This window comes from Falco naumanni, chromosome 6, assembly GCF_017639655.2.
Source record: "Falco naumanni isolate bFalNau1 chromosome 6, bFalNau1.pat, whole genome shotgun sequence".
Lineage (NCBI taxonomy): Eukaryota > Metazoa > Chordata > Aves > Falconiformes > Falconidae > Falco > Falco naumanni.
Genome location: NC_054059.1, coordinates 53,314,993 through 53,342,384, shown reverse-complemented (window position 1 = coordinate 53,342,384; position 27,392 = coordinate 53,314,993). Strand labels below are relative to the sequence as shown.

General features: G+C 35.2%; 1 protein-coding gene across 3 annotated transcripts in view; it reads right to left on the bottom strand.

Annotated features, from left to right (window-relative positions):
* The window catches only part of AHI1 (Abelson helper integration site 1), a 119,890-nt gene that overhangs the window by 31,932 nt on the left and 60,566 nt on the right, over positions 1 to 27,392 (bottom strand). For all 3 annotated transcript variants that reach the window (XR_005828474.1, XM_040598359.1, XM_040598360.1), the window contains exons 20-23: positions 16,786 to 16,844; positions 11,338 to 11,403; positions 8,875 to 9,037; positions 7,332 to 7,432 (exon numbers count right to left, since the gene is read on the bottom strand). Coding sequence is in view for 2 of the 3 variants with exons in the window: in XM_040598359.1 (XP_040454293.1) it covers positions 7,332 to 7,432; positions 8,875 to 9,037; positions 11,338 to 11,403; positions 16,786 to 16,844 (389 nt within the window). In the remaining variant the exon portion in view is untranslated. The remainder of the gene's footprint in view (positions 1 to 7,331; positions 7,433 to 8,874; positions 9,038 to 11,337; positions 11,404 to 16,785; positions 16,845 to 27,392) is intronic.

Genomic DNA, 27,392 nt, shown 5'->3' with positions numbered 1-27,392 from the left:
TCTGTTTAAAGAAATAATTAATGTTTCAGATACTATAATTATCTTGAGCTTTTCTGTTCACAAGAACAAATACTGAACCTTGTACAAAACACGAGCTCCTTTGTACAGTGTGCCACTAATGGTGTTCAATTTTGTTGCCGCATTCTAATTCTCCACCCTTTGAAAGATACAGCTCACCAGAAGGAGAGAACATAAGTTCATATCAACTGTAGAAGCTTAGATTTTCTGAAGTTTCTTTTGCTTTGTTTACAATCATAAAAATAAAAAGAGTAATAAAATATATGCCTTCCTTTTCTAGAAGGTTTGGCTTGCTTTACAGCTCCGTTTTTGATACTTAACATTGTCTCAGTGTTGCCACGTGAGGAACAACCAAGGCAAAAAAAATTAAAGGCTAAATACACAAAAGCATATTAGTTCCTGACCCCTGCTGTAGAATCCACAGCAGTAAGTCAAGTACTAAACTCTCCCTGTGCAACTTCTGGAAACAATCATATGAATCAGAACACACTTCCTAGCAAAACCCGAAGCAGAGGGCATCTAAAAGAAGTATCTGGGACAAAGTCTCATCCCAAGTCTTCACCTTTGGTAGTGCTTTCTTCTAGGCTGTGCAGAGTTGACTCTAAGACTAATGGTCTGCAGAGGTTCTCTGACAGACTAAGAGACAGACTGACAGAACGAAGAGGTGCAGACAGTCTGTTTAGGTTTTAAAGCCATGAAAGTAAATGCACTTCCTCTACAGCCTGCTCACTCTGCACAGGGGAACCCTCCCACAGAAGCTGTTTCTACAGAACTTGATCTAATTAAAGACTCGTTAGATCACAGATGGCAAGAACAAATACGTGTCTGTGTCTTTTCAGACTAGTCTTTAGAACGTTAAACTCAGTATTAAGTTTGTATTTTGTTTTTATTACATTGTCCATGGGTAAAAGATTTATAGCAATTTACTTTACTCCCGAAAACCATGTTGATGCCACCTGCCAAAACTGTTCTGGGTCATGTTTGGGAGAAATGCTGTGATACCACACACAACTCATCATTTTCTTTGCTGCTATTCTGTACTCTTGCAAACATTTCCCCATTAAATGAACAACTGACAGGGAGCTCTGCTAGCAGAATTACATATTTTCCTTTTGCCATGACCTTCCTATTTAAAATGCAATTTATTTGTAATTGCTTTCCCCCCTTTCTAGTGTTGTTAAAGAACAAGCCTAGCTAATTCAGATTAACCATATTGTAACCCTTACGTCTAACAGTATTAACATAGTTGTATCTAGCAGAACCACATACAACAGAGACATTGGCATGAAATTCTGTCTTTCCCATAAAAAACAGCTAAACCACTGAAGTGTTTAGGATTAAGCCAACACATACTAGGTTCTCCATCTATGAATCCTAGAGCCACATGCAGAGAGGACTTTGCCTGATTTTGGCTTTGAAACAACAAAATCCCAGACCTGTTCAGGGCTAGGAGAGACCAGCAGGATATATGGTGGGTGAAAACTGTAGTTGTAGCTCAACATTGACAAATACTGCACCTCGGAATTCAAACAACTATTTGAGGGACAACAAAAGAAAGAGGAGGAAGAGTGGAGACAAGATATTTCAGACTGAAGCACTACGGTTTAGAACAGCAGTTTTCCCTCTTGAAGTCTTGGCCTCTGGGAATTTATCTGTGGTTACAGCTTTGCATTAAAATTTACATTTTAAAAGTTCAGTCCTGTTCAGAAAGAGGCTATGAGGACCCAAGGAGAAAACCACAGGGAAGAGAGAAGCTACCTTGCTCCTGAAAGCTACCTTAATGTAAGTGTTCTTAATAGTATTTTTGGTTCTGCTTGACCAGTTCAGTGCCTCAGCCTGATTCTACCTATATTTAAACAGACGAGTCACTTACAGTGAATGACGATGGATGTAATTTCATCTTTTCTTTTTTCCCCAACAGGTATTAATTTGATTATAAACCAGATACTTTTTCTTCCAATGACTTAATACTATAGACACAGATGTAAACAATTTTTGAGACAGAACTCATTAGGAACCACAGAGGTGGTTCTGGAGTTGGAAAAGAAGAGCTACCAGCTTACAAATAAAGTAGCCCCACATATGCTTAAGACAGTAATTAAACTTGAACAGTACAAACTACATTTTAAAGGGAAAACAGAATATCTAAAAATAGGAAACTACAGAACTAAAAAGATGAAATATGTTAACGTCGGGCAACATTTAAGGAAAATGGTCCATTCCTCATGGATGGTAGCATAGTAACATTTCCTTCAGAAGAAGGATTTCTTCAAGAACAATCAAAGTAATTACTACTTCAAAAGTAGGATTTGCAAAGATGCATCTATTTTATAATGTCTATTCAACAGTTTATGTGGAAGACCACAGAGCAGCTTTGCAGACTGATTCTAGAAAAGCATAGTTTCTTGCAGCCCTGATGTCAGTGCCTTTAGAAAGACAGATCTGTAATCATCTTAGGCACGAATGAAGCCCAGAATTATAAACTGTACTATAATACATTCTAATTCAATTCAATATCACATCTTTTTGGGCCTGCAACCTCTCTGAACCTTGAAAATGAGCACACTTCATGACGTGTTGTAAGTGTTCAGCTCTATTCTCTGTAAGAGTTCCATCACACCAATCCTTTACTGTTTCCGTCGTTAGCATTATCATATCTTCCTAGTCCCTCCTCTTCCTAAAAGATAACCAGTCACTGAAGTGTTCCCCAGTAATGTGAAGAAAGGTGCCACTAAAGGAGAAAACAGAAACTGCACAAACCATAAAATGAACATTTTTGATAAAACTAATAGAAAAATTTCTAGCTAGTATTTTTGGAAACATTTTTGAGCATGTTTTCTATGCTTTTGTAATTTTTAGATCTAATAAATTTTCAGCCCACGAAAACATCCCATCGAATCAGCTCAAGCCCACGGGAAAAGTATCAATTACTTGGCAGGTTAGTTTCAGACACACTAAGCTAAGTATGCAGAAAGTTTGACAACAACCTGCTCTAGGGCAAGAAGAATGAGAACATGAATTATTTATGTGAAGAGTGATAACTCCAAACTTTGTTTAAACATACGTGGAATCAAGTTTTGATGATCTCTGTGTAGTTTATCCAAATTGTGCAGTTGTGCAATGATGTAGTTCCTCAAGGTAACCCTTTTCTTATCATGCTTTTTATTTCACATTTGCATTATTTTACACCTTAACATAATTTTTCAAAGATAAATACATCAGAAAGAATATTTTCTTACACTTTAAATGGAAATTTTAAATTACTGCTTTGTTTTTGTCTATTACTACTTCCCAGTATTCTCACATAATGTAGAACTGAATACTTAACATTCATAATCTAATTAGATGCATTTTATGTAGAGAGTGGTAGGCCACCTTGAATTATAAAACGTATTTGTAAGATTTTATAGGCAGCAGAACATTTCTGACCGCCATCCCCCTCCCCCCCAAGACACTCCATCGCTTTTGAAACATTTCTGATTTACCAAAATTTTGCAAAACCTGAATTCTGGTTTCTGACACAACCCTATGTGAATCCCTGTCTTTTCTGCTTTCCTCTTAAGGAACCTGAAACCAATACATTCACTGGAGCAGCCAGATGACAGGTCCATCTCTGTTTCCTGGGATTCTTCACCAGTGCAGTGAGAACTTCACTCCATGAAATTTCTATTGGCAGTTTAGATGTATGTAGTAATTAAAGATGATTATGACCTAATTTTGTGGCTCAGGAGTTAAGTAACTCATAAGGCAGGAAAACAAGGTTTGCATAAACTTATTATGTTATGAACGCAAAGCTGATGGCAGAAAGCATTTTGAAAGCAGGTTCTTTGAACTACAACTTTCTTTTATTATTTGCAAAGATTAATATTGGATCTTGAGTATTACACCTTCTTCTAATGTTAAAGATTCCATTTCATTCACTCATAAAATTTTGACAATTAGCTAAATATGCATTTATACTATATGCAGTTGGAAAACTATTTTTAAATCGACATCTGGTATTCTCAGTAATTAAAATGTGGAATACTTCTATGGTTTTAAGTGCTCTATTTAGTCTTGTAGCAAATCTCACAAGTAACTGCTACAATGATTTTCACAGTAACTGTGTTTTGCAGTCTTAACAAAGCTAAGTATTTAACTACTCCTCAAAAAATACAGAAAGAACAATAGATATTGCAGACCTGGATATAAATAAATATTTTTGAAAACATGCTTGTGGCCAAAACCCAAACACAACCAAAAAAATCAATTATATTTTCTTCTGGTGGTAACAACTTAATTATTCAATAAATATTTTTTTGATTAAAAAAAAAGCTTCATTTTCTGCCAAATTAAAAAAAAACACCATAGGGTATTACAAAATTATGATTTTTCTTCTTTCCCGTATAAAAGAAATTGGCATTTCCTTCCATCAGCTCTTATACTGAAAAAAAATGAAAGGAATAGGAAGAAAAGTTGCTGTGTCACTGCTGCAACACAGGAACTGCCATAACTGATCAGCCCCTTCAGTGGTCGTCTTAGCAGTTTTGTCTCAGAAGTATCTGGTATTGCCCAAAGCCAAAGCAGTGTAGGACTTTAATTCATTATTACAAACAGCAGAATGACAATTTGTTTCTTCTATGCAGCACTCTGCAGCTTTTGTAAAACCGCCACACTTCAAGGCATTGCAAGTACTACACAGAGATGATTCATCATTTGATTCAACCCACTATCTTCTTGGTGATTTATTTGGTGGTTATGTAACTTGAAATAAAAAAAAATAAAAATCAGGCAGATTTGTGTTTCCCAGTCATTTAGATGCATTTGGAATCTCACCCTGAACTGTTATTAAAAAAATTAATCTCCGAGTGCATAGGTTTAATAGTGTCTTGTAGTAGCTAGGTTCACCAGGTTAACTAAGCACAACATAAACAAAAATTTTCTTCTACCAATATTAGTGCTGTTCCATTCCAGCTTAATGTTCCCTGATCTTGTTAACAGCAGAAGGGAAAAAAAAAAAGAAAAAAGGAGTGCATCCAATTTACCTCTCTACACCATGTACTATTTTATGCACTCTCTTTGGTGCTCATTCTTGGCTAGTTTAATCTTCTAAGTATATCCTCTAACATCACTTTTTCCAGGCCTTGTGAATGTTTCAATGCTTTTCTCTGAACTCCATGATTTTGTAGTGAACTTTGATGCCGTGCCAGATAAAAAGCAACATATTTGTTTAGTTTTGGACTGTTATTGTACACTTTTTTCATTATGTCTTTTGAATATCTGTATGTACTATACAGACTACACAATTCTAACTAATCATTAAATATGCATCCATTTTAATTCAAAGTGCTACTTCTCACAGAGTTGAATAATAAATACTTGTTATAAAAGTTAGTAACATTAGTTAGTATACATAAAACTATTCTTTTGATATAATAATTTTAATATTTTAAACTATTATTTTGATCCAGTAAGTCAACTAGATTCCTATTAAAGCAGAAAAAAAGATGTGGATAAAAATGATCAAGTCTTTAATGACTAGAAGTATCTCAGCTCTTCTCCCTTTTTTAATCTAGGTATAAGCGAAACTGGGTGAGTACACCAACATATTCCCTCTGGGATACCTTCCTTGCCTCCAGCAATGCAGATAATATAAGAAAGAAATCTTTATGCTTTCCAGTAATTTGTATTTTTTCCCATAATTGTTCCAATCTGCCTTTACAGAAGTATCTGGAAGTAATGCACCCTTGTCTTTCTTGGACAGAGGTTTTGCTATGAGTTTCTCAGCTACAAAGAGGTAAAAGATACTTCAGATTAATTACTACTTAGTGTAGTGATTAATTTCATTTTTCAAATATAGTCAGAAAGAAAACACTTAGCATTTCGATTTATAGCAGTTGGCTTCAACAAGACCGCTGGCTTTAACAAGACCGCAATGTGAGTAATCCGTATTCAGTAATTTATTAAATGCTATGTCTCTCTAGTCACCAAAGAAAAACAAAAGTTACAGAAAAAACGTTAATAGAAGTAGCTTTGAGTGTTTCAACCTTGAACACTGCAATATATATTATGTAAAGATTAGATAAATCCTCTGAAAAAAAGAAAAAATTTACCTTAGAACACAGCATATGCTTTGAGTCTTGCAAATCAGATGCAAAATACAGATTAAATTTTAGAAAAGTACATGGTACATTGAAAAGTCAAGCCATTTGAAAGAAATCTGAATAAAAGTAACTTTTGAAGTAAGTTATGTTCCTGTTACTTTTTTTTTTTTTGCTTACAAAGTATCCCATATTTTAAGACAATCATCAATCTTACTTCACAGAAGGGGAAAGTGAGCTATGCAAAGTTTCTAAACTCTGTCTGGAGACGTGACAGTCACTTGGCCTGCTTTGTACATAGCAGTATCTCTAAACATCTGAAAAAAATAAAATAAAACCCCAACCCCATCTTTTTCCTTGACTAAAAATGACCATTTCTTCTTTGTTGTTCTGTACATACTGTATTCTGACTGCTAACTAAAAATCACAGAAACAGGAATGCTTCTGTGCACAGTATAGTATGTGATAATGTTAACAACAAAACGACATATGCAATTGCGATCCAATGTAAGTATCCGGTGGGAGTGGAGAGATATTTAATATAGTCAAGAAAAAGCATTCCTTTCCTTTGTTCCTCCAAACTATGAACTCTCTATATTCTACCCTCCTGAGCAACCTACAGGATGGGTGAAGTCATTCATGTCAGAGAACAATCAGAAACATCCATTGACAAATAAGTGCATTAAGATGCAGCATATCTCCTGGTCTGATAATAAGGCTTTCTTATAACACTGTATATCTTTAATTAGGATGTCATTACACGGATGAAAAACTCTTGAGAGAAAAGCATCACAGCTGTCTCCTAAGCAACCTGATAGATAAGGAAACTGCAAGGCTGAAAATTTCAAGTCTGTGGGCAGTGCATATTCTAAAAATGACAGTCAAGTGCATGAAATTATGTCAGGTTTTGAAAAATCCACGTTCTTTCTTCAACCGTAATTTACATAAAGTATCCATGAGAGATACCGTGGTAAACCTTGGAGTCAATAGGTGGTTTGCCACTCACTACAATGGTGCAAAAGTAGGCAAAATATTTAATTGCTATGTGATGGAACATGTGGATTCACACAAGACAAAGTTAGACTTCTGCTGAAAATCTACGTGCTTACCTGGAACGAGGTCTACACAGGAGAAATTTTTCCAAAAAGGATCGAAAATTTAATACAGTCCACTTGGAACACAAAAGACATAGTCCACCACTAGTTAAAGAATCGTTCCTTCTCACATTATTACCTTATGTAGCATTGGAGAGCCTTCCTCTGCTTCTGTTGGTCCTTCAGGTAGGAGAGGAGCGGAATCTGGTACCAATCCTGAAGGTTGTTCTTCATATTCTTCTGAAAACAGGATCCATAGTTCACCATTATGAGTCATGAAAGAATTATGAAAGTACATATTTCATATGAACAATTGTGACATTACAATCTAACCAAAAAAGGGGTGTCAGTTGGAACAGGTGAAACTAAAGCCAAACTTTGTATAAGAATTTATCAAAATTTGCCTATTAACTTTATATTAGTAAGCTTAGATTTAAATGTAATTTATATAGATAATTATATAAAATAGAAACAATCAAACATTTACATGACTAAGAACAAAGTCCATACTGACAGCAATGCAGTTGATACTTGAAATATATGACATGCATTTCTTTTGGTTCATTAATAAGATGGTCATCAACTGAAATAAAGAATTATATACCAGAGGTTTTTTGCACAGTTGGACCACTGCTTCAAAAATTTTCTTCTGTGTTTTTAAGAACAGGCCATCACTGAAGAATCTTCCTACAGACTGATCTCTTGTTTATTTTGCAAGAAAGTAAGGAAGAAGAAAATGCATAAGATGTGCAAGGGGAGGACAAAGGGGAAAGACAGTAGTTAAGCTAACTTTAATTACCATCATCAAGTCAGCAGTGTTATGCCTGAGTGTTTTTTAGGGAAGAGGCATAAATACTAGACTTCACTTGAAGGACAGAGGGAGGAACTAGAAAATGGAGGAAAAGATCTTGAGAAATGTTGATTTAAGAGATTTCTAAACACCAGTATAACTGATAGTTTGATAGTTTAGGAAGGCAAATGAATTTTTCGTAGCATGAAACCACAGACTATGTCTGTAAGCTGAATACCAACAACAGTCAGGACACTAAGCATCTTTACATCAGTTGACTCAGTAGGATGATTCTTATATTATTTGTTCAGATTCATTTAGGTTTGTCTGTAGTAGTTTAATCAAAATGTTTTTAACAACAGGGACCTGGTAGCAAGTTCAGTGCTCAGATATGAGATTTAACCATTACTGTTTTTTAAAACTTCATACTGAAATTGAGTTATTTGGGAACTGAGCATTCTCCATTAGAGTAGGGGGAAAATCAAGAGTTTTTACAAATGTAACTGCTTAGATCTAACAGATTGCCTAAGAAAAATGTAAGATGTCTGTGAAATGCTTTGCTGTATCCTAAAACATTGCCAAGGTAGGGCATGAACCAGATGGCTATTTCCAAGAAGAGACAAGGAATCAATCCATTGGAGTGATAATTAAGCCAGCACTATATAAGGTGGAATGTTTAACTAAGTGCCAATGCCTTCCTAAGTCAGGTATGTCAACTTGCTAAGTGGTTAGCTAACTTTATACAATTTCTGCATCACGCTAAGTCATCATTATGCCATCTGTGTGCTACATATATTCATATCTTCAGAACAATAAGCAGTACAGTATGGTAACATCTTGGACCATCAGTTAAACCCACACCGGTATACCAGGAAGATAGCAGTAAACTTACTTTCACCAGCCACATAATTAGCTGGAAAATAGCCTTGCTGTCCATTTGCTAGGCTGCCAAACCACCAGTTATCATTATCTTTGTATAACACTTGGATAATGTCACTGCGATGGATGGTTAGCTCATCTGATCGATGCGCTGTGTAGTCATAAAGAGCCACTACCTAAAAGAGAGATAAGAGCACCACAGCTTTATCACAACCATGCCACAGAGAAAAAAGCGCAACATTCACTTCCTCTTGCAGAAAAGCAGCTGAAACCAAAGCTGCACTTTGGTAAAAGCTGAGGCTGTCTCAAGTTTTGCTAATGGGATCAAGGGTGGTGGGAAAGCAGCAGGAGAGGCAAGATAAAGGACTGTGGGATTGTAGAAATGGTTAAGAACATTCAATTCACTAAGATTAGCTTCAAAACAGCAGCTGTTAGTTTTATAAGCAATTTACTTGTGAAGCAAAAAGAAAAAAAAAACACTTCAGACATTCACTTTCTTAGAACTGTTACACCACCTTCAGATCCCATTCCGTGTGCTCATGAAGCATATGTGTTCGAATAAATACTTCCACAGTACGACAGTTTCACTGATGGAAAAATTTAGTACAAAATATCATTGCAAGTTTTGCTCTGATCACCCCACTTTTTCTTTTTCTTTTTCCTTTACAAATAAGGGCTTGCATATACAACTTTATAAATATCTGCCAAAAATAAATTTATATTCCATTTCACATAATAAAATGATTTGCCAGTGAAATACTTCTATATTTTTCTGGGGAAGAGTACTAACAGTGGTCAACACCATGCATACTACATAGAATACATTACCAGAAACCTGCTTTCTACCCCAAATATGAAAATATCAAGTATAATTCTTATTTATTTCCCATGCTCTGTGAACAAAAAATCTGTCCTGATGAATTCAGAGCAGAAAAGACTGAAAAGAAAACAAGTGAACTGAAAGAATAAGGGAATTGCTCACTTCCCTCATAAGTGAAGAGTAAAATTATGACCTATTTTATGCAAAGAACATTGCTTCCCTACATATAATCTTCACCTCTGATTCCTCTATGAAATTGTAAGAGATCATAAACGGGGATGGTTAGGAGTGATAGGAGGTTATAAGGGATAGAAGAAGACAGCAAAGTTATTATAAAGATAGGGATTTGGAGAAAAAACTTTCTTTTTTATTACTCAGGCATGCATTTAAATCCTAAGACTGATTAACTGCACAGTGCTTTTTATCACCTGTGAGGTCTAAGTGTAAATATATAGCCATTGTCACTTGTATTTTCATAATTCCATGTCACCCATTAAACAGATTAAATCAGTTACAAATGAGAAAAGATGGAAATGATTCTACCATTGTAAATTCTATGTGGTAATTTGTGAGGTGGACAGCATCAAAGAATTAGCATCAGCACAGTTCTCAGTAGATGGGAAGTTTATCTAAATATACATTCAGTAATCCTGCACTTACATAAAGAAGCTAAACAATGTAATATTTTTTATTATAACGCTCCCCTCTGCATTAGGAAAGCTAATATAGTAATTACAGCTGATATTGATGATATAGACATATGAGCCATAGAATAGAACAAACTAAAACACACTAATGAGCATCTTGGAGAAACAGTACAGAACTGGAAGCTTGCATAGTCATGTCCAGTAAGAGGTGCTCTAACAGTGCTCAATTCAGGTAAGTGACAACGGTTGCCTTAGTAATAGTACGATGAAAATCATGAGGTCACTTAAGGTTTAAAAAAAAAAGAAAGGAATACAACCCTAATTACTTGGCAGCATGAGAAACAGTGAAAGGCAGAGCAACAAACATTTCTTTTTGCAGTATCTTTTGTAAGACAATTCTGGTGTAAATGTTCTGGGTTTTGGAAAAAATTACAAAAATTCAGTAACATGGAAACACTGCCAACAAATAGCTCAAACTAATCAAGCAAGTCCCATTGTGTGTGTACCCCCAGAAATAAAAAAAAATAAAATACAAATATGTCCTGTAATACAACTGGTTTAGCAAGCCTGACAATTTAGACGAAATGTGGAAATTGCCATTATATTCTCTGGAGACATATGATCACAAAATGACCATAAAGGGATACGGGAAATGCACCTCAGGACCCAAGAAAAATGTAGAACACTCACAATTATGCCCAGAGCAATTGAATTTCTTCTGTTGTGACATTCAAACATTTGTTAAGTTCTGTCTGGGTCCAAGTTCAAGAGAACAACAACAAAAAAAGTATCTATATTAATTAAAATTTGACAAAATTATTTTTTAAGAGTGATACAAAAATGGCAATAATGTGGATATGCTGGTTATGAACACGTCTGTAAGAATTACAAAATCTAGGGTAGCAAAAGAAATCCTTGGGATCATTCTAAAAAAAACCAATGTGCTTTGAAAAGCTCAGATACAATGTAACAGGTATAGAAGATACTGTAAAAATTACATAATACTTACTGTTTCTTGCTCCAGTGGACAACTCCTTCCTCCTCTCACCCCCAGTGCAGTCAGGCAGTCATCACTCTAGAAGAAGAAATTATTTTAAAACTTTAATATGAAGTACTTTGATAAACTACATTTATGCATATTTTCATGTCTACTGTAAATGAATAAGAATTATCTGTAATAAAATGCTTTTTTAAACATGAAAAAGCAGAAGTGATGTTAAGCTACACTGACTAATATCAGCTATGTAGATCTTTTGAAAAAGATGTTAAGTTTTTCACATATGTACACTATACTAAAGATCACATGGGGGAAGACAGAGGATTGATGACTATGCTGTTTAAGTCTGTTTGCATTGCAAACACTACAGGTAGATGTTTGAGAAGTTGTTGCAGTGAATTTTACCTCTGAACCAGTATGCCAAAGTTGTCACTTTCATATAATGGAGAATTTCAGGTTGGCCTGAATAACCAATACTTCCCATTTAATTCTAATCGTTCTATCTTTACCACTTACTCTTCAGACTTCCAATGAAGTCAAAGGAATAGCAGGTTTCTAATGCAACCATTAGGATGGCCTTACACCTACAAAACTTGATTTCTGTCAATCAGTAGAATTCTTCAGTTGGATAAAGATTTAAAAGAGAAAAATTATGGAAATAGCAGACAAACAGCACAACAGAACAAAGGAAGCGATGGAAGTCCTTTGCTGGTGTTACTCAATTATTTTTCAATGGCCTATTTTTACAAAGGGGAAACCAGTTTCCCCGAGATTTTGTATGTGTGAAAGGATGCAAACTACAATACAGAATACAAATATTACACAGCAATTAAAATATTTTAGAGGAGAACCACCAAATGTGAGCTTTGTGAAGTAAACATTTCCACCTGTAACAGATGGTACCACTTTATAAACTACATTTAAATTTGAGAATTTATATCCAACATACTTCACCATTTTCCTGTTTTACAGCCCTTCCTTTAACTGCCTTTCGCACGAACTTCCTTCTCATCTCTTGCTTTTTTAAAACATATATCTAAAATGTACTGCTCCTTTTATTTTCTGGGTTTTTACTTTATTAGGATGATCCAAGGAACATCATTGCTGCAACCCTCAGCAGAATAAATGGCATTCTCTAGAACAGAGATTCTTGTCCTCAAATTGTCTTCCTGACTGAGCTAGGCTTATCCCATACGGGAAAGAAACCGCTGACTATCCTGAACACAAAGATTCTATCCAAGTCTCAAGACTGTGTTGATATTGCCGCAGTAGTTACAGACACATGCAGGTACATAAAGATGAACACAGTACAAAAGCAAACAGTTGCACTCGGTTCTTATCATCTACCAGAACATCTAAGCCTACCACCTAAAGAGTTCTGAATAATTATGTATGTACACAGGGAGGGGGAAGTGTAACTGCCTGATTTGATAAACAAATTTTGAACAAAGACCGGTGGAGCTGCAGCTCAGAGTATGTGACTTGTTCAATGGTCTACTGGTAGTTCACACTGCCTTACAGGTTTCAGCTAATTCTCATTTTCCATTCTCAAGGTTAAGAGAACTATGCAGGCAACGTGCTTAGCCTGTGGGATGGGAGTGCCTCCTGTTGCCCAAATATGATTCATCAGAATTATTAGCAGTATTATTTAGGTATCTAGTTCAGGTACTCATATTGCCCCATTATTGTGTCTCAATCTGTCTCTCTTTTTAATAAAGCATTTATGTGCTCTCAAACACTCAATGTAAGAAGAGCTTGGAGAGAGGGAACTGTTTGGAAATAACAAGCTAAGTTCCATGAGTCATCATGAGACTATGTTGAATGTTCTCAGACACTGTGTTAAACTTTTCAGGCAGCAACAATCCAAAGGAGTTTCATCTCAGAGATACTCCAAATATGTCACAGGCTGCACACACACACACTACCTCCAGCAGGACAGGGGAATTGCCACCGCTGCCTACCACAAACACAGCTACTGCGAAGCAGCAGAGCTGCCTCTGGCATGCCACACCATTTCTCAAATAGTACCAACTACCAATTAGACTGCAAGTAACTACTGGCCTTTCAGTTTAGAAACACCTTTTCTCTTTTTTTATGTTGTGTCCAAGATTAAGCCACATTTTCAGGATTCCAAAAAAAGCAACAGACATACTGAAGTGTATGAATACATCATTCTTAATGCAATATTAACGTCTCCTTTTTTGAAATGCAAAATGGAAACTAGTTAATCTTTTTCTTGCATCAGAATAGATGTGGGGCTATAGTTACGTTCTGAGGAGTTGGTCTTTTTGGGAGGCAGGCCATCTGCGAGAAACAGGAACAAAATGCTTGCTGAAAAAGGCCGCTGTGTCACACTGATTTTGGCTGAAGAAAGCTGTTAGGAGCTTTCAGGGTAAGAAACATCCCCAGAAGATGATAAATAGATCTAGCAGCTGATGCAGAGTTCTAAACCACGGAGTATTATATTGGTTATCTATGACTAACCCACTTACATAGCCTTGACATTTCTAACACAAAAACAAAAATGGTTTTAAGACACTAATACAAAAGACAGCATTGCAGGTAAAAGTAAACTGCTAAGTTGCTGTATCAGGTAGCACTGATTTCTGGTAAAGCACTAATTAAAATGTTTATGGCATCTTTTTAATTGGACAGTTTCAGTGATTGTGGTAATGGAGTTTTGCTCTTTATTCATGCAGCCACACAGGATTTGGGCATTAGATAGCATTCATTCCCTTAGAAAAAGCTGCACTAAGTAAGAACAAGTGATACAGTATTACTGCCTTTTCTGTAAAAAATTCAGCATTGCATTTCAACTACTGAACAAATAGATTTTAAATACCACAAAATCAAAGTTTAAAAAAAATATGCAAAACCATAAAGCCTACTGGTGGTTTCATATGCTTCCTCCTTATATGTAAACACATTCTTCATTGTAACAGAATAAACATACAGATTAACTCCCACTACTAATCAGTCATTAACTTGGAAAAATTAACTAAACTTGGAAAATAAGCTTTTCCAAGATTAACCTTAGGCAGACACTACATACACTGGTGTGAACCCCAATGACTGTGCATACCAGGCCAAAGCCACCCTCCCTCTTCTTCCCATCAGAGTCGGATTCAGCGACAGGAAGAACAACAAACATCTAGTTCTTGGATGCTGCACAGTGCCACTGCTTCTCTCCACTCTACCTCTCTGTACCTGCTATCTGCCAAAATGGAAGAGAAGCACAAGTGTTACATGTGCGAATACTCCAGTAAAGACACAAGGAATGAGTGTTAAAGCTCCTCTTGTCTATTCAGTAAATCTGTGCCTCAGTCTGCTATAGCCTAGGTTTTCAGACTGTCACTTTCCAGGTTTTTTTTGTTGTCGTTTTGTTTATTGGTATTTAGTTGTTTGGATGGTTGGTTTTTTTGAGGAGACAAACTAAGAAATGAACTTACAGTGCTCAAAAAATGCGTGACAGGCTTAAACGTGAGATATTTAAAACTCTTAAAAATTTTGCAGAATCAATCTGAGCTTTTACAGTTGCTCCACTATTTTAATTTTTCTTTATGAACCCATGGGTTAGAAATTTACTTAATCCTCTCTCTCCTCAAGCATATCATGCAACCTCTCTACCCAACAATTGAATTTTTAAATGAAATGCTGAATAAGCTCAGACTTAGCATAAAATAACTGAATATTGTTAGCACCGTCATATTTCTGTTCTTGTTGTCTGGTCCAATTAATTGTTAACACAGTCCTAGCTCAGGACACCTAACTGTACAAATTGAGTCTATGGGAAACAGAAGTACAAGGATAGTATTAATACCTAAATTAAAATGATTCTAAAAGTATTTATTACTAAGAATAATGTACTCTTCTTTGGTCTTAATTAATCTGTCTGTAGACACTGTAAAGTTACTTCCTTAGGCTTCAGATGACTACAATCCTTATTTGATTACAGCCGTTCAATATTTAATGAGCATGGGAATCTATAAGCTGCCTAGAGCAAAAAACCCAAAACTGTGCCAGGCTGCACTTTATTGAAACTTGTAATGTACAAACAGAAAACAGAAATGCAAACACAGCTGCTGCAGTAAAGCCTACAGGGATAAAAAAGAAAAGAAAGGAAAAAAAGGGAAAAAGATCAATTTAGAAGCATGTGAAATACTCCAGTTCCTGAAATTATTCAGAACCTCTTCAACTATTTCATAATTTCTAAATATGCCTCTTTTTTGATACGTTTACCTGCACTTATATATATTACTGCATTTATAACAAAAAAGTAACAAAAATCTTCAAAATCTTAATTTAACCTTCTCAGAACAAAATACTCTAAATTAGGTGCTATTTAGTGTTTTCCAAAACAGTTGATCCTGTAAATGTTTATTGAGCTTGCTGTGATGGAGAACACTAAAATGCTAACTGAAAAATTTATATTTTTTCCTGAAAATTTTACATTGATGGCTAAAAAAAATGAAGATGTGAAAACAAGAACCATTTAGCCACTAACAAAACAGCAATGTAAACCTGTACTTTCAAAATTTCTTGATGTATCTTATGAGCCTTCCAGAACTCTATTATCAGAATCTATTAAATAAGGTAGGTCAAAAAACCCCAAACCTAAACCAACCGAAAACTGCAAATCCAAACTCTAAAACAGCTATAAATGATCCAAGTTAATTTATGCCCAATTTAACATTTTTCTGAAAAATTACAATTAGCAAACAATTAAGACAGATTATTATATCATGGCATTCTGTCCCTGGGTGCAGGAGGATTAATCTCCAGTACAACTGGCCCAGCTTTCTAGAGCCACACATACGTTCAATATTCAGAAGCACTGCTCATTCTTCCATCACTAGTTTCCCCATAAACCTCTGTGCTTAATCCAGGTTTATCAAGCACATAGTTGGAATGAACGGCATTTACAGATTCTGTTGGATTTTTATTACAGCGTTCAGAAAATAAAGAAATAAAGAAAGGAACAAATGTCATTACTAGGCATTTCCAATCAATATTTAACAGATAAGCAATTAAATAAAGGATAGCTGTGATTTCACTTGTTACAAAAAGGTGAGGTGTGAGTAAACAATGAAAACATGGTGCTGCAAATGGGATTCGATTGCAAATTACTGTTCCAGCTTTCTCTCCCTACTTATCAATGCCTGTATTCTTAGCAGTACTCAGAAAAACAGGACTGTGATTTTAGCTTATTTTTAAACAACAAAAAGTAAATCATGAAAAAATAAAAAGCTTTTAATTTGCAGATATCTGATCTTGCTACCAGCTGGCTGCAGCAAAAGCTTATTTGCCCATGTAGACAATTTGCTTGAAGATACCTCTTTTGTGAATAAAGAAAGGATAAAAAAAAAACAACCACCTTTCTCTACAGTGAGAACTTGTGAATAATGACATTTTATAGTTAAACATCAATTTAAAAAAAAATGCAAAGACAGAATTCCTTACCGTCTGTAGTCTACCCAATAGTGTTCGGCTAAGAGGATTTCCTACTGGGCTGAAACACCCTGTGAAAAGAAAAGGCTGTGAATTTTCTGCTTGTTATCCTTTTCCATCGAATAAACCATTTTATTTTAAAATCATTATGTTAGCAGGATATGTTTGACAAAATTCTAATGAAAAGCAGCAGCATCTTTCAGTCACAACTATGCATCCTTCAGTCAGGAACAGTTGGAGGGTTTATTTAACTAACAGACCTGACACAAGGTTAACTAATCCAATATTTCCATTCAAATGATTTGGAGAAATAGCTCAAGCTATGTCCACATGCCACCTCGTGCTCAAAGCTGACACTATTATCTAGGCTGTATTGCTTTTCTCTTCATTGAATTTCTGAGTAATGCATCCAAAGTTTTCCAACAGAAATGATCCTTCCTTATTTTATCTGAAAGAATAACTATGCCTATTCAGTAGTTCCCTTTGATCATCTAAGTTCCTATCACAACACATCTTGCTGTTTATTTTATTCACTCTCTACACAGTGCATTTGAACAAGTACTTGTAAATTCTTTTCTTTTTAAACTATTATGTTAACTACTAAGCTCAGGAAAATCCTTTCATCATCTATGGATTTATCTTTTTGTTATTGGTCTCCTCAGCTGTATACTTAAGAAAAAGTCCTAAAAAGAAAAGATACAAAAAAATCTGAAAATTGTTGAATATGACAGTGAAAAATGCTACTGCTTCATTGGAGAACAGTTTCTCAAGTATAGAGATGCCAGACAACACAGAGTTAAGCTCACTGGATTTTCTCTGTGAGATACTACATCTGAAACAAGTTTTGTTTTCAAAGAGTAAGTTCTGAAAACTCATTTTCATTTGCTACTCCAAATGCCTACTCTTGAGGAGTCCAGTATCTGACCAAAGAGGACTTTTCAGGTTCAGATTCCCATGTACTGGCACAGCTCCACAAGGAAGCTTGCACAACTCCACCTACAGTATACTTTGTAAAGCCTAGTGGTTTTCACTTTCACAGGAGATTTATTAATAAATGTTTAATCATTAAGATATTTAGATATTTCTAAATATAATAAAAGCTGCAAGCTCAAATAATCATAGTTAAACCATGCTTCTGCAGATCTACATGTGAATAATTTTGTACTTGTGACAAATCCTAAGAGCAATAATGGATTTTTCAATTTTGTGATTTTTAATTTCAAAGAAGCTTGTACAAATTCGGAAATACTTAATTTTCAAAGCTTTACTTCAAGTTTTATTATTTTTCCATCTCTTCATCTCTTTTCAGAAAAGGAAAGAGACAAGAATAGAAACAGTTTCTGAATTCAACCCATAGTTAAACATGGTAGACTTACCTTTTTTCAAGTAAGCTATTTGCTAAAACATTTGTTAAGCACTAACACCAAAAGTCAGTGGGGATATTACTCCTATTAATACTGTTACGTACATAATCATACAAAACAAGTTACAAAACAAGCTGCTACAGAGATGATACTACATATGGATGTACTATTGCATACAGTATCATATAATTTCTTTGCATAAAAATACCCCAAACTTAAAACCAATAAAATGTCTTTATGATAAAAAAATTTCTTTAGACAGCTCAATATTCTACCATAGAATTTTCAATTTGAGCCTTTTAGTGTTTTAGCCACTTCACACAAACCCATTCTAAGACAGAAATCATATAAAATATATGATGAAAACAATTGCTTTTTTGGAAAAATATTCAGACTTTAATTTTAATAAACAAAATCTGTATTTCTGTCAGTAATATCACTGACTTTTCTTGTTCTCCTATGGAAAAGACGTATTACCTCCAAGTACTTCTGGACTGTATGTTTATGTATGTGAGTATTCCTGTGCAGTCTATAATTTAGCTGCTTGTCAGATGATAACTTTATTGTTAGACTGATAGCACCAATTAAGCTTCAATACAAGGTAGTGTAGACCTGTTCTGCTGCAAGCATAGGAAAGACACAGACGTGTAACTCAAAGATACAAGGTGTAATGGACTGAATTCTAGCAACTGGCAATGGTTTTGAGAGAGGTTTCCATGACTCGAGCCTTCTTCCAAAACACGCAGGAAATTCCTGTTACCTCACTTGAGGGGTAAACACTAAATAGACCACAGCCCACGGGTCCAAATATTCTGTACTCCACAGAATCAATGCCATTTGTTCATATTAATCATGCCTATTGGTTACCCTAAGCCAGTCTTTAGTTAACTGTTAGTTGTTTTCAGTTATCAAGCACTCTTTTAGTAGCTCCTACATTCAGAACACAGCATTAAAAACCAAAAAACTGTTCAGATCTTCCTCATTCACAAAACAAGGTCCATTCAGTAAGCAAGGGAATATCTATCCCTTCTTTCTCAAATTAAGCAATAAACTTTTAAAGCAATTTTACACCGCTATTGGCTTGACGTGGTTCCATGCTTGATGAAGCATGTAAACAACGCTGAGCAGGTGTGACTAACAGCTTCAGCAGTGCTTGCTTTGGTTATCTCTGACACAGGCTGTGCAAACTTTTCAACTACTGCAGTGAGGTACTGAAATTGAGGTCAAGATTGCAGAAGGGCATTTTCCACTTGATCCAAACCCGAAGTTTACAGGACACTGTGACCTGTTAGGACTCTCACTTAGCCTGCACTTATATAATAAAGGTCATTAAAGCCCTTGTAAGGTCAAACCTGAAAAGAAAACCCCACTGAATGCCCCAGTTAACCTAGACTGTCTTATCTCAAGGATGCTTCCAAATCACTAATGGAGAAGCATTTTTATTGATTTACAGAGTTTACCTTAACTCTCTAACAACCTTCTTAACAGCATTTGCTGTCTTCACCTTCAAAACCCTCTATGTCCTGAGTTTACCTTCTCTATGAAAGCATTAAAATTTGGATTACTGTATTTCCTATTACTCTGCATTGATTATTCAGCGGTCTCCTTTATATGGAATGTTACATGAAAAGAATACATTATTTCTAGAAGAACCTACTGCTAATGTCTAAATGCCATATTAGATGGTCTCAAAATGATAGATGCTATCGCTTTTTTGTCAAATAATCAAGAATTTTCACATTGACACAATTTAACAGCAGGAGAGCTATTCTTCATGGTCCACATAATCCTCTAGCTACAATTATCTTGGGAGCCCATGCATGTGCTGACTTTAGGTAAATGCCTACCACAGAACTAGTATCTTTTGAAAACAAGTGTAGCTGCCTGCCTTGAGAGAGAGTCTGAAACTGTATTAGTTTCCTGTACAATTTGAGCAGTGAACTGAAAGTCTATCCTTTCTGGGTCACTTCTGGCAATATATTCTCTGTCAGTAGAAGAGCAACTAAAGACAGAAACCAAGTAGTTGTCCTCCTGTCCAAAATATGTTTGTAATACCAAGTTCCCAGTTTCGTTGCATGCTTTCACTGAAAAACTGCCCCCTGCTTCAGATAAGCACGTTAGTGCGATCTGATCAAACTCTAAATAGTGGCGCTGAAATACACAGGAAGTAGATGAGTTCACTTCCAAGCAGATTAGACTTATACAGAAATTTATACAACAGCAGCAACAATGCTCCAAAATAGCACTTAAGAACACTTCCTTTTAAATAGCAGCATCTTAACTATTATATTTTTTTAAAATTAACAGCAAAAGATACAGAAAAGGGAAAGAAGTCCTTGTAGGGAGTCGCATAATTCCACTAATGCCCTGCTGGAGCGTCCACGATGACCTAATATTAAATGTTTATATGAAAAATTCTTCTTTTAATAGAGGCTGAGAAAACATTTCTTAAAGAATTTATGTTTAAATCTTCAAAGAAGGCTTTTTCTCCCTTCATGAAATTGACAATTTATTTTGACATTTTTTGACAAATTAATTCTTTGACAATTTTTGACAATATAATTCTTTAATTAATAAATGTATTTGTGCTTTCTAACTCTCCCAAGGATTCCAGTCTCACAGAATCTACAGTTAATGAAATAATCCAAAAGTTCATCCTGGAAAATCCTCAGAAAAATCACAGAACACCAAACAAACAAATACATAACTAAGAAAATTGCAAGAAGTTCATATTCAGACATTTCTGTGATGAACCCCTCTAAAGCAAGCAGAAAGGAAAATTAAATCTTACTTATTCCAGTTCCACATTATTCTATTTTTAATTGAGTTTTACTTTAAGTTTACACTAATTATTGATGTCTAAAACCCCCACAAACAAATCCTGAAATATATGAAAATAAACTATGCCTCTAGGAAATGCTATTTCTTATTGCAGACATTCTTCTTATAATTCATATTGTGGCCTCTTGGAACAGGGCATAGTTAAAATACACCCAAACAAACAACAAACACTGGGGAAAAAAGTCAACTGATAAATGAATATGTGTATAGGAGCTCAGTGCTTTTCCTACTCATCTTCTGTGGCTCTAAAACTGTTCCTGTAAACAGAATTGTTTTCAGCACAGTCACTTATTAAAAAGTATGACCTTTGAGACCAAAATAACTTTTAGTACGCAGTATAATCTCCTCTTTAGGCTTCAAAGGAAAGTTTTGAGTTTTTTTTTAAATTAAAAGCTTTCAGAGCAGTATTACTCAATTCTTTCTGCAATTTTATTTTTCAAGCTAGCTATAATATAAAAGAAAGAAGATAATTTTATAATGATACATTAATCTTTTCTCAAAGGCTTTATCCTTATAACAATTATGCTTTAAGAGATCAAACAGAATTCATTAAAAAGATTGTTTATATACTGGGTAAGAACCTGTTTTCCTTTACTTAAACACTGGATCACAAATACTTTCAAAACCCACCACAAACATTTTCAGATGCAGTTCACATAAAATTAAAGGAATGGATGCATCCACTTAAAACAAGTGTATCTTTTTATTTTACCAGCCAAACAGATGTGTTACTAATATCCAATGCTGCAGGTAAAAATTCACTTCAGATTCTGCTCTACATAACTTAAAATAGCACCTAGGATTCTGAACAAATTCCAAATCGAACAGGAGAATGGATAGGACCAATGTGTACTGAAAACCGTTTCAGTGAAGTTTAATCTGTATCACAGCTTTACAACTACTTTGGAACACAGTTATCTGAAGGCAGAGCAAGAAAACTACATTCAAAAGCAGTTCAAAGTGAGACAAGGAACAGAGTATTTTTAGCATTCTTTATAAAATAGGGTTCTCTTTGCAACTAATACGCCACCAAAGGAAATGGTTAATTCTCTTGAGAGCCTGTATCTTGCAAGACACTTAAAATGTATATTCTCAAAATAGACGGTTCTCACACGCTATGTTTAAATGTATATACAAGAGTGCTGTGATGGCATCACTACTGAATGCAAAGGACTTCCACAAACACCCATAAGACTCTTGCAATATAATCTGCACTGATAAAGGTCTACTCAGCATCTGGTGAGCCCATGCTGTTACCAGCCTTCTCCTTGTCTTTTCTCCACTTTTTTCTTCTATCAGAGCAACTGGAAAAGACTGAACTATCTCCTCAATGTTGTTCTGATTTTCTAAGTGGGATTCCAATTTGTTAACCTAAATCAAAACACAAAATGTACACGACAAATAAAATCCCTCTCTGTTTACTGTCTTAATTTCTGTAAGTTATATACAGAAACTTCTGTCAATTTATTTTACCAGTTGGATATGGAAGCTGTTTTCATGCTCTATACACTTTAAAAAATGAGAGGAAGGGAGCAGATGGAAGGAGTAGAGGGCTTAGCTCTTAGCTGCCAGATGTCACTCCTCCAGTTAGTGCAGCGAGTGATCTAGATGGCAATGACAAACCAAGCCAAAAATACCCCCACCCCCCAATTAAGCCAAAACAGAACTGTGCTGATAAGTGAAAGAGTGTAACTTCTTTGTTTCCCTTCCCCATCCCCATTAATATAATGAAAACTTGTAAACTAACAAAATGAAGAACTTATGTCAATAGATCAGGCTGTGATTGCAATTCAAAATACTATTCTATACAGAAAAGTCTGCACAGAAGAATAAGATTTCCATAAAAAAAGTATATAATATTTACCTTTTTAACCAATTGTTTACTAAATGTTGGTATTAAAAAGCTATCTAGAAAAGTAACTCTGGGGAGTTACGAAATTCAGTACCATGCAGTTCCACACATAGTGCTGCTGCTTCTTTCACACCAGCACGTAATTTTCCAGTAGGTGCCCCAACTCCAGGTATTAGGAAAACTCTGGCTTCTCAAACTGTGATTCAGTCACAGTTCTCCTAAACTGAGAAAGACAACTGATCTATCACGCTTAAACATACTAACTTTCTTATCCAAGGACTGGTACAGTTGTCCCTAGCTACCGCATCTGGCTGTCTCCAATTCTCCAGCCCAAATGACCCAAGTACACCCTAGCTGCAGAGCTAAGTGAACACTAGAGCAGTGGAATGGAGCAAGGCTTGAATTCACACCTGTAGGTCCACAGAAAGATACCTTCACTGTAACAGCAGCTAATACCAAGCCTCATACATGAGATCTCAGAATCAGACAGCACTAACACAAAAAACCCCACTATGCTTCTGGCAGTGCTATTATCCCACAACATAATTATATCTACCATCAGCCAAAAGAATGCATAGAGTTATTCATTCAATGTTGGCCATTATTTTCATTCCTCGTTCAAGGTGTACAAAGGCACAAACATGTATTTGCTCTGAATCTTAGAATAATGTTCCACAAGGAACTATGGGCAGTCTGTCACTGTGTTTTAAGAGAATACTGTTTCACACAAATACATTTATCCTGTACTCAGGCACAATGAACAGGCAGAATTTAGCCCCTATTTACAAAAGGTATAATGAAGTAAAAACTATTGCATCACAAAAACAATTAAAAAATCCAACTTTTTAATTAGAGATTAAAATCAAATACATTTAGCAGCCTACACACCCACCTAATTATTTCTGAGTAATCTTATCAAATCATCATCTTACATTTTTCTTGCAAATGTTAAGTTTCTACAGTACCATACATAAACAATGCAAGTAGTAGCACATGTCCCAAGCATTCTTTTGAAGTAAAGAACATTTATTGAATTCATGCTAATCAGGAACGTGTTAATTTATGACAACCTCTAACATTACATCATAATGGCTGTAGATACAACTGAAAACAAGCAGGGGTTACAGCATCCAGTTGTTTTTTTCTACAGTGTAAACAGTACCTCTACAGCAAACATCAATAAGCCTGCATATATATCATCAGCATTCTGAAGTAACATTGGCAATATTATTTACAAGTTCTATATAGCAGATAAAAAAAGATGTAAGGCAAATGCAGACTATGATGCATACTTTGTATTAATAAGACGTATTTTTATTCTAGTGCTGTAGATATCCTGAGAAAGTCATTATTAGTTTTGCTAAGCTCACCACAACTATTTAAAAGCAAGCAAACAAAATTAAATTTGAAAAGAAACATATTTTGTATTATATTAAATATAGTTTGTGGTGTTACTCTATCAAAAAATACTACATGAAACATAGAAACTGCAGTCTCTTAGAGTTGTGGATGACCAGCACTGAAGTAGCAACCTTCACTTTTGGGTTTGGTAATATTTTTGCTTCTGCATGAACCTACCCTCCCTGAACGAGAGGAAACAGAGCTCTTAAGCAGCAGTTATGCTTATCTGTTTCCTAAAAATACGTAGTACAGGTAAATTCTGTTTAGTAATACAGTTAATTGCTATGTAATACAGTTACATAGAATTCAACTCTGTAACTCTTGAAGTCAAGTATCTACTGACTTCAGGAGGTCTACTCACGTCTTCAAAAAAACATACTCAACTAGGGATAAAAGTCAAAGAACGCAAATTATCAAGGAAGGAAAACAGTAATTTACTCCCACAAGTGAAATTCAGCAATGGCTAGATACCCACAGTTACTTAAACCAAATTAGCCTATTACTCTACAAATGGAAACTTGTAAGTAAGAAACTATGTTTAGTATACCACAAATACTTTCCAAAATCAGCCATTAACATTTTTGCAATGCAAAGCTGTCTCAGCTAAGAAAAACCAGTCAGTTACTGCATGAACACTGATTTTCTATATTACCCAGTAGCCTTAGAATGTCTTGACCAGAAAAAAAAAATAGTAAAAAAAAAAATTTTGTAACTGCTTGAAGAACATAGGTAGCTTCTTCTAACATTTGCATTCAATGAAAAATAGTATCAGCAACATCATATGCAATCTGCTGGAAAAAATACGTCAGCTTGATATTTCAGGTCTTTACCATGACCAGAATAGTCACTAGTTTGTACCTAACCTACCGTCTCCATTAAATCAGCACTTTCAGCCAGTACTGAATATTAATTTTAAGAATGTATTACCAGAAAATTCCATGACATTGCCAAACTATTCATATGTTATTAAACCTGAAAAATGCAGGACCATTGGCAGACACTAAATCAGGAAAGCTTTGTAAGAATTTTAATATAGTCTAAAATCAAAAGAGTAAGAAAAAAATTAATAACAGATACATTTATTGAATTTTCAGAAATACAGGTCTATGTCTAAAATACATTCCCAAGTTTACTTTCCATTTTGTAGTTCTGAAACTAGATTGGTTAGATATTTCATGACAATGTTTGTGTGATGAAACCAACCTACCACATGTGAGTTTTTGGGCATGCACACTTCGGGGTTTTCAGATGATGAACAAACTATTCTAAGAAGAGTTTTCTACATATCAGTGATCAGAACATGTATGAATAAGTAAGTCCTTTCTAATTTGTTTCCAACTGCATATGGAAATAAAATAATGGCCTGTAGCTACTTTGGTAACAAAATATGAACACACTTCCTTGTAAATAATATATAACACAGCACTTGAGACTAATATTGGTATCACCCATTAGAGCGGAAAACGCACTGAAAAGTCAAGCCCAACATTAAAACAACACATTGCAGATCCAGTTCGGTACAGATTTCACTGATGTTGATTTTTCACTGATGTTGATTTTTCGATTTCCTTCACCTACAAGGTTCACAAAGTTTTCTGGAATGCAATAGCATCCTGCTACTACTTTTATGGCAGTGGATTTTTAGAATGCTTTTTAGAAAGTATCACTATTCCTATGCTCTTACCCTTTAGCCACCAGTCAAGCACAGTAGCAGAAGTGACACTAGTTATACAAATATGTACATACCAAATGTTATGCTACTTTGGAGAAAGTAAAAAAGATGAATTGGCCATTAAGGGGCCTGCCTTCTAGTACAGGAGACGCTAATAGAAAGCTTGAATTCTCACTCGATAAAGACCTGAAAAGCAATCTGTTTTAGATGGACTTTTCCTTGGGTCTTAGGTGGAGGTTATGCAAAAAATAAGCATAGAAAGGAAACTGTTTGCAAAGAACACCATTAGGAGGCAATACTCCCTTTAATTTACAAAGTGGCGCCTTATCTGAGGAGAGTAAAAGACAGAAAACAAAAGACAGGCAGGTTCATAAAGAGAGACTGTGCCCAGCTTTGGGCTAAGACCACATTTTCAGAACTCTGGATACCCTGGAGAGGACAGACTTCTCTCCAAGGTTCAACCAGCAACACAAATCACTGCAACTAGTATTAGAATAAAGCAAGACTTTACACTTTCTCAGCATCAAGGCGGCAAGTAGAAGTTACAGTCCTAATCAGTGAATTTTTGCCTTAATTGTACAGAGATTTTATAAACAAGAATATTTGCACAGTAAGTCTAAAGATGTAAACAAACACATTAATGAAAATTAAATTCAAAATGAATACACAAATACCATTTGACTAAATATTTTCTATAGTATCATGAAACACAATTTGGCTAAGTACTTACTGTACAACACAAGAGCTTTTTTCACATAATCACACAGGTAGTGCCAAACTGATAACTGTAGTATTTTAACATATAAGCTTAGTTACATCGTCCATCCTATCTGGTTTGACTAACAGCACTCGCTAAAAACGCTACTAACTATGCTCATACTGCATCTCCAATGACCCAAAACCCACAAGAAAACAGCAACTGCTAAGTTTTCATACCCATCAGTAAGATAAAAAGGATTACTGAGTTCTGAATATTCAAGGACAAGAAACTCTTCCTCATAGCTTATTATGAAAGCAACACATTTCTATACATTATGCATTGTGAAAGACATCTAGGTTTCTTTAAAACTGACTTAATTGCTAACTGGTACAAAAACATTTGCTTCTTCAAAAGGACCAAACAACTGTACAAAACACAGAAAACTGTCTAGTAACACTCTCAAAGTTTGGAACTCTCAAAGCATATGCCTTAACAGCCTTGTTCACATAAAAGCACAGAGCTGTTAAATCTTTCTAGATGGCTTCTGCACATTTCCATGAGCCAAATTATTAACTCAAGAACTAGTAATACACACAACCCTTGGCACACCTTGTTATCTTTGCAGGATTCTTGGAACTTACCCTGAAAATTATTTGTTTTGGTAAGAAAAGCTGATTTGCAGGAAGATTCTTAATTCAAACCACAATTTCAGTTGCTGAAGATCCTTTACACATGAGTAGACAAAAAAGGATGGAAGTGTCCTTTATGCTTTTTAGCAAAAGGAAAACA